The sequence below is a fragment of the Myxocyprinus asiaticus genome, chromosome 22 (genome assembly GCF_019703515.2).
Source record: "Myxocyprinus asiaticus isolate MX2 ecotype Aquarium Trade chromosome 22, UBuf_Myxa_2, whole genome shotgun sequence".
Classification (NCBI taxonomy): domain Eukaryota; kingdom Metazoa; phylum Chordata; class Actinopteri; order Cypriniformes; family Catostomidae; genus Myxocyprinus; species Myxocyprinus asiaticus.
The window spans coordinates 3926325-3935000 of record NC_059365.1 but is presented as its reverse complement, the minus strand read 5'-3'; the positions used below and the strand labels follow the sequence as shown (position 1 = coordinate 3935000).

The 8676-nt window shown below is 35.8% G+C and overlaps 1 protein-coding gene across 2 annotated transcripts in view; it reads right to left on the bottom strand.

The window, feature by feature from the left end:
* Nucleotides 1-456: 456 nt before the first annotated feature.
* Nucleotides 457-8676, bottom strand: part of LOC127413072 (long-chain-fatty-acid--CoA ligase 1-like) — a 41944-nt gene continuing 33724 nt past the window's right edge. For both annotated transcript variants that reach the window (XM_051649914.1, XM_051649915.1), the window contains exons 14-21: nt 7529-7624; nt 7340-7412; nt 7155-7243; nt 6927-7043; nt 4345-4488; nt 4148-4249; nt 3989-4060; nt 457-2389 (exon numbers count right to left, since the gene is read on the bottom strand). In XM_051649914.1, the coding sequence (XP_051505874.1) occupies nt 2249-2389; nt 3989-4060; nt 4148-4249; nt 4345-4488; nt 6927-7043; nt 7155-7243; nt 7340-7412; nt 7529-7624 (834 nt within the window). In that variant the 3' untranslated portion in view covers nt 457-2248. The remainder of the gene's footprint in view (nt 2390-3988; nt 4061-4147; nt 4250-4344; nt 4489-6926; nt 7044-7154; nt 7244-7339; nt 7413-7528; nt 7625-8676) is intronic.

Sequence of the window (8676 nt, the reverse complement as noted above, 5' to 3'; positions counted from 1 at the left end):
TACTATTTGCTAATTTCATGTGACACCAAAGGGCCTCCGTGTACAAATAATCTGGTTTTGTTACTTCAAATGAATGCAAATCAAATTTACAAATAAATGTATACAATCCACGCCATTTACACACATCTCAGCTTTTCTGAAAACATAAAGCCAAACCAAAAACACAGAACAAGCAAAACATTTCAAACAACCTCGCCAAACTGTTCATCAACCACAAATCATATTTAATATCAATCATGTACATCTCTTACATGGAAAAATTTACATTTTGCATTGATCTTTGAAAAGTATGCACCATATAGAACGTCTTAAATTTGAGCATTTTCAAATATACCTCAAACACAAAGAAACTTTAAAACATAATGAAATGTCAGCTACATTACGTTATTTCACACAAATATTCCCATTTCTACAAGAATCTTTGTATTACAGACAACAGCTGATTAAAGAATGGAGTTTTGCTCGTAACACACACACACACACACACACACACACACACACGTTTATGACTTTTGCTTATCTACAGATCATATTGCAGAAGAGCAAACACTTGAATAAAACAAACTTAGCAAAAAAACAACATAATATTACTGTGAATATGAAGCACCAAATATTAATGAAATAATATGGACACATGTGGAAACCGCTTTCCTTAAATGCAGATAATTGCAGAATAGTAATACGAGACATGTCGTACCTATTTAATATTACACTTGTATGAACAGATATATGTCATATTATCTGAGCCTTCACATAAACAAAAGTTAAGCACTCATTTTAATTTAAAGCCAACAAACAGTAAAGATGACAAGAGCAGAGCAGTTGTCTACTGTATACAAATACTTTATGAAGGTTATATATGTTCACACTTTAAAATGGCTTTACTGGTCTGTGTTTAACACCAACAATGGCTGTTTTTCCACAAAGTAAAAACTAAAACGATTTCCTTTTTCCCCATTTCGCTCCTGATAAAAAGGTGTCCAGGAAGGTAAATATTTGAGCAAATTAACCTAACCAGACAACATCCTGAGAAAAAAAAATGTCTCACTTTCCATCTAGTGGTGACTGTGTATTTTCCCATCATGTGGATTATGAGCTAAAGTGTTATTAGCTTTGTTGAGTGAAATGATACATGTATGCTGTGTTTTCCTCCCTCATAAATGCAACTCAAACACAGTTGATTTCCATTAATAAGGCACATTTTTTCCCCTGAGACTAAAATATTCCACAAACACACACATACACAATAATGGACCATTTTATGGTCACAAACGTTTTAAAAATGGAGGTTTGTAAAGCATGTTGGCAAGTTTGTCTTATATACACATCAACCGCATTAGGTTGTTATTGAGGTCTTTGTTTGGTTTTATCTTCTTGGATATTTGGCTTATTCCCTATTCTTTAAATAGTTAAAGGAATAGTTCACCCAAAAATGAAATTCTCTCATCAAACGAAGATTTTTAGAAGAATATCTCAGCTCTGTAGGTCCATACAATGCAAGTCAACAGGGTCCAAAACTTTGAAGCTCCAAAAAGCACATAAAGGCAGCATAAAAGTAATTCATAAGACTCCAGTGGTTTAATCCATGTCTCCAGAAGTGATATGCTAGGTGTGGATGAGAAACAGATCAATATTTAAGTCTTTTTTTACTATCAGTCTTCATTTTCACATTCTTCTTTTGTTTTTGTTGATTCGCATTCTTCGTGCAAGTCGCCACCTACTGAGCAGGGAGAAGAATTTATTGGAAATAAGGGCTTAAATATTGATCCGTTTCTCACCCACACCTATCATATCACTTCTGAAGATATGGATTAAACCACTGGAGTCGAGTTGATTACTTTTATGCTGCCTTTATGTGCCTTTGAGCTTCAAAGTTTTGGACCCTGTAGACTTGAGCTGAAATATTCTTCTGAAAATCTTCGTTTGTGTTCAGCAGAAGACAAAGTCATACACATATGGGATGGCACGAGGGTGAGTAAATGATGAAAGAATTTGTATTTTTGGGTCAACTATTCTTTTAAAAGGCAACACATTCTCCCTGAGGTGGAATATTTAAAGCTCATTATAACTGAGAAATGAACTTTCAAGTAACAGAACTGATCTATGGTATATTGTATAATGTTTTTCTAAAGGATATGGAAGGCACAAAAACTGATGCCTAGTCAGTTGACAACAAGCTCATTAAAAGTCTTTGGGTGAGTGTTCTGATCTTGAAGTTGTCAAAAAAGCCAGATCTGAAATAATGTGTTTACATTTTGATGGTGGAGTAAAGTTCATCAATTTGTGCCCTAAAGTGGTTCCTAAGTTCAGCACGTTTGGCTTTGAAGGTGGGTGTCAGAAGGCCGTTTTGGATGGAGAACATCTCGGTGTACAGAACAATGTCCTTGACCTGAAAGAGAAGATGATGGAAAAACATCTGAATGTATGAGGAGACTTTTCATCATTCAGAAATAAGAATGTTTAGGAATGTATTAAGCCTTAAAACCCTTTAAAGCTCTGAAGGGGTTTTTAAAGATTTCTTTGCTTAGTGGCATACTCAAAATTAAAGTCTTATAACCTGACAGAAAAAATGAGGGTCAAGTGTTTGGTATCATTGTAAAGAGAAAAAAAAAATGATATAGATTGATACATTCTGAGACTCATCCTAAGAAACCTAAGAAACGTCCTTCTTGGTATCGTGTCTGGTACTGATTGCAGGGAAGGGAAGATATTGTATTGCATTGCACGATTATTTGACGATACTTTCATTCTAGTTTTGCAGCAATCTGCTCAAAACCTGGTTACCATGACAACGACTCATGCACTTGGCACTCTGTCATCATCCAACGAAAATTAGAAATGCCCAAATAAAAATGCATGATCAACAAGCTGAAAGAAGCCGATCTATTTCTTTGCACAACACGTGAAAATGTTTTCTTCAACTGTAATATCAGTAATGAAATTCAGTTGGACTTATTAAAATGAAGATTTTTAATATTACAAGTGTTATTTACAAACTGTACATTTGGTTGTCCAGCTATACAACCCATGTTGCACAAATGCCTGTTTTTCCCATTCTATATGTAATCACTTGATATAAAAACTAAAACTAAAATAAAACTAACAAACAAAATGAAAACTAAACTAAATTGGAGTGAAAATTTTAAAACGAAATAGAAATAAAAACTATTATAACCTTGCTCCAAACAAATAAAACATTGTAATTGTACATAAGAACTAATTACACACGCAAACACAACAATGACTAAAGGTTTATAGCATGCAGACATGATTTTAGTAATGAGATTTCACAGAATGAGTTTCATTCTGTGTCATTTGAGTCATCATTGAATCTGTGTCATGTATTTGGCGCCATCTCCTGGTGGCTATATGTAAAATTGTGCTTTGTGTGGATTATCTAATGATCTTTGCATCCGATTACCTTGTGTGTGGGCTCGTTTGAAAGATAATCACATCCTCTAAGTAATGGTATGTGATAGTTTATGTTACATTTATTTTTTCTTTAGTTATAAGTGAAAACGTGGCATATAAGCAACACCAACATAATTGTCATTGACATATACTTAGCTATTACTCACTATATTTTTGTCTGTGAGAAACAAATAGACTGGATGTATTCTACTCTTTGAGAGCTTTCCAACAACATATGACACATGACTATTTGATGAGTTTGATGTTTTTATTGATTGCAATAATATGTACAGAGGAATTTTTATATAAATTAATCAAAACGGAACACTTTTTGTCTGCAAATTTCAAAGCACTTGTTCAGTTTTGGTCATAATGCCTTAATGCATTGTAAAGAAGAGCTTCTAAGCTTTCAAATGATACCTATTTTGTGTTGGTCAAGACTGTAGTTATTAATATTTTGACATCTGCTTTTTCCCCCCGCAGTCGGGCTCAGAATAATTTAGATTTGTAGAATCTGTCAGAGCAATGCTCTGAATGCCCTGAATGAAGCAAGACATGATTAAAAGTTAACTCTTACCTGTTCAAAAGACTTCAGTCCACTTTCTTTACCCAATTTTAAAATGTCCTCCAGAATGGCTTTCTTTACATCCTGAGAAACAAAAACAAAATGTCAGTTTTGTCTCATTTTCGGCATAAGAATATAAATGAAAATAGCTGATGCAAGATCTGTCGTTACCTTATTTTTACACAGTTCTTCATAGGTCCCCTCTATACCTCTCTTCTTGGCCCAGCCGGGGAGGAAGTCTGGGTCAGGAACTATGATGGCAACCAGACACGCCTTGACACAGAGAGAAAGAAAACCATATCAGTGTATACCTCTTATGTTTGCCTTAATCTCTTTATCGGAGCAATGTTTTCTCTCTTATTCCTCACCTGTAGACTGTCTCCATGAACGAAAGCCTGAGCTACAGCTTCACTCCTGATGTAAATGTTCTCAATCTTCTCAGGAGCGACGTATTCTCCCTGAGCCAGCTTAAAAATGTGCTTCTTACGGTCCACGATCTTCAGAGAGCCATTCTGCAGAGAGAAAGGAGGTTAATATCAACTCAAAGTTTACTCAAAGTAAATCAGAGATGACAGTAACTTGAGTTGTTAAACAGGATTGACTTACAGTAAGTCACACTTAAAAATCTATAAATGTCATTGCATTTGAAAATATCAAACCATGTAGCATCTTCAAAACAAATCATGCTGGAAATTATTATTATTATTTTTTTAGGCACTTTTATCCAAAGCAAAGCGAATCCAACGCGACATACTAGGTGTCCAAAAAACATTTTGCCTTAATTTTGAATAGTACATCTATTTTTTATCATTAGCTTGAAAAGTGAGTTTGTGCCATCTTTATTTAAAATAAATGCCACTGATATATTTTGGTTTGATTTTTTTGTTATCTAACGCAACAATATTCATACAGTTTTTAAGTGTGAATTAAGTGTCCAAATACTTTTAGGCCTCTGTATAAACCATGTAAATGTACTGTATATTATATGCCCAAAAATATATGAATTAACTGATTTTATTAAATACATATACGTAGAATGATCGCATACCAGTGATTTTTGACACCAAATGCCATTAACTATCCTACTGTCTTAAAAAGCTGCACCCTCATTTTGTACTTGGCCCGTATTGAAAACGCATAAATTATTGATTAGTGCACAATGGCACTAAAAACCCAAGCTGCAAAAACGCCTCATTCTCTACTTCCACGACAACCCTACGTCATTTGGGGGCTCATTAATTCATGACCGCCTCTACAGCTCAAAAACATTAACACCTACTTAAAATCATTGCACCCTTGGCCCCGCCCACTAGTGCCTCAGTTCGTAAACAGAGAGGACAAACAAGGACTACTGTGGCCTCACTATTCCTTAACACCAAAGAGAACCAATCTGGACTATTTTCAATTATTTTGTATTTAAACATGCACAGACAGACGTCTTTGATTGATACATATCTTGAGTCACTTTTAAAAGACGCAGTGTCAAGTTACAACCCTGAAGAGGAGAATCCACTCTCTGTCATTCAGCTGCTGCCTCTTGCCTCTTTTTGCCAATCTGTTGTTGGTGTATGAAAACACATGCTGGATGCACATCTTTGACTGTTTAGATGCGTTTCCGGTGATGTGCATTTCAGTGCAGGATGATACTGGAAACTGGATGTGGATAACCCTTCGACTCATATCAATGTGGATTGCTTGTGAACCGTCATAAAAATGATTCAAGCTTTGCAAAGGAACTGTTTTTGAAGGATGGGGCAGTTAAAAACACTTGGACCCAATGCAAATCAGTAAGTAAAAAGTTCCATTCATGAATATTTCAAATGTAATGATAGTTTATGGTGCTGACACCGTTTACACCGGGCGCATCTGTTGACGCAACGCGGTGCAACGGCTTGAGGCTGTCTACACCGGGTGCATCGACACAAACTTTCGCAACCACTTAGTTGTGTTGTTGGTAGTAGTATCGCCATGGGACATCCGTTTACTGTTGACACGATGCGCCGCTACAGACGCTACCATGGTAGACAGCATCACTGATTATAATGGGTTCTATTGCTTTTGACACGGCTCTCTCATCCGGTGTAGACAGGGTGTGTTAACAGTTGTGATTGAGATGAACAGTTTAATATATTCAGATGAAATGTGTTGGATGTGCGTTATGTGTAACCCCTTAATTGTTTTATAATCTTGTGGAGCTTGTTCATTCTCTTCAGATTGAGTTTCAGAAATGGCTCTATTCGAGTGGCTGCACGATTTTAGCCAATCATAACAGTGAATATTTACGTTGAAGTTTTAAAGAACTGAGTGTTTCAGACAGAGGGCCAGAAACAGGGTGGAAAATGATCATATATTACTAAATTATGACTGTTTTAATGCAAAAAAAAAATAAAAATAAAAAATAAAAAAAAATAAAAAAACTTTACTAGCATTATCAGTGGACCTCAGCGAAGATAATAAAACTATATAAAAAAAATAATAATTTAGACTACTTTTCTTTAAAAAATAAATAAATAAATAAATAAATAAAAAAAAGAGGTTACAGAGAGGCACTTACAGTGGAAGTGAATGGGGCAAATCCGTAAAAAAAAAAATATTTTTTTAAATCAACAATTTAATCAACTTTACAGCTCAAATAATACACGAGTTTAAACAGAAGAATGAAAGCAAGTGCTTTTATAAAATTATAAGCTTCACATTTCTGCATTTAAACCCTCCAAAAATCTACCTCCATTTGTGCTTTTTTTTTTTAAAGAAAAGGACGGACGAGTCAAAATTAACTTGAATTGAACCTAGAATATTCTTTAAGCAGGTTGGAAAGTAATGCATACCACCTTTTTGTCTGCATCATTGTTGCAGAGAAACAGATAAGTTAAAATAGTTCCTAAATTGAACTAAATTTTCAATTTTTTATTTTTAATAGTGATGATTTTTATGAAGTCACAGGTCTTACTGCTAGCCACCTGCCGATGTCTCCTGTATGAACCCAGCCATCTTTATCAAGAGCTTCCTGTGTCTTCTCTGGATCCTTCAGATAACCCTTAAAAACATTAGGACCCCGCACACACACCTAACAAAAACAAATAACAGAGCCAGTCAAATGTGCGAAAGACCACATACATGTAAACGTAAGGCTTATAACACACACACACACAAACACACACACACACACACCACACACCTCTCCCTCTCCATTAGTGGCGTAGTAGTTCATCTCTCCCACATCTACTAGCTTGATGTCATTACAGGGTAGAGGAGCACCAACATGACCTGCAATGAAACAAACAAACATGGAAAAACAATTGACATAAACAAGTCTGTGTGAGTGCACGTGTGTGTGTGTTTGTGTGTGTGTGTGTGTGTTACCTGCCGTCCAGTCTCCTGGTACTGTAACTGTGCTGCCCGCGGTGCATTCTGTCTGTCCGTAACCTTCATAAAACTGAAAGGAGAACGTATTCACTTCAACAGTATCAGTGCATGTGTGTATAATTGACAGAATCTTCCTTATAATTAAATTGCAATCGTTAGAATCTTCTCTAAGTGACAGACTCTCACCTGACAGCCCAGTGCAGCTCTTAGGAAGGTGAGAACAGGTGCTGAAATGGGTGCAGCTCCAGTGACCATCATCCGAACGCGACCACCAACACTGGCCTGAAGGGGGCAGCAGAGACTTCAGTTACACATCATGAAATTAAATGGCAAAACACATTTAACATCCATGAGGACATATTTTTTAAACTGGGACTTGATTTTATCCATTGGGATCTGATTGTATCATGTCAAGTAAAACATGTTAGACTAAGATATTATTTGTTCATTTTTTTCACAGATGAAATCAAGCACTAGAAACATAAAGCAATCCATTTGACTTCTGTAAAGTATTTCCAAATTAATCACATATTCACAAGAAAGCCTGCCACCCCCCAAAAAAACTATTTAATATTTAATGATTGCATAATTAAAAATAAATAATATTTAAATAATTATAAATATACTATATGCACTAAATATAATAATTCAGATAATTAAAGGTGCTGGAAGCGATTTTAGCCATTCTAGAATTTCCACAAGCTGAGCCGTTGGATTAGCCACTCCCCCTTTTTCCAAAACACAGCACTACAAAGATCCCAAATGAGCTTTACTGAGACCAGCATGAGCAGAAAAGGTTGTCAAAAACAGAAGTAGCAAAATAGCGCCCTCAACTGACAACTGTTATGAACAACATGGCATTAAAATGGCATTATGCCTCAATAATTCTCTGCAACTACAATACAATGAGACCATGCAAAATGATTGACAGGCAGAAAGCATCATTTGAACGTTGCATTCGCCTCTCACAAGACTTTAGGTAACCTTCCAGACACGACCATCTTGTGCTGCATGCAAGTGTAGTTTTGTTGCCTATACAGCATGAGTTTTGCTTACTGCCCCCTAGATATGTCATTGATATTATTGATCGGCACATTATTTTATCGATATACTGTATTTTAACATTAGCCCAATTTGTGTGCTTTCCAACTCAGTTTGGCTTCTGCTGAACGTCTGGCATAATAGCGTTGGAAGACCACAAGGGAGTGGTACATTTACTGAAACGGGTCGCAAGGCACAGGTTTCACAACATAAGACGGGTATTTTAGAGGTCCTTGCACAGGATGCATGCAGACAAAGGTTTTTCTACAACTTCAAGAATGAAAGTGACGTTC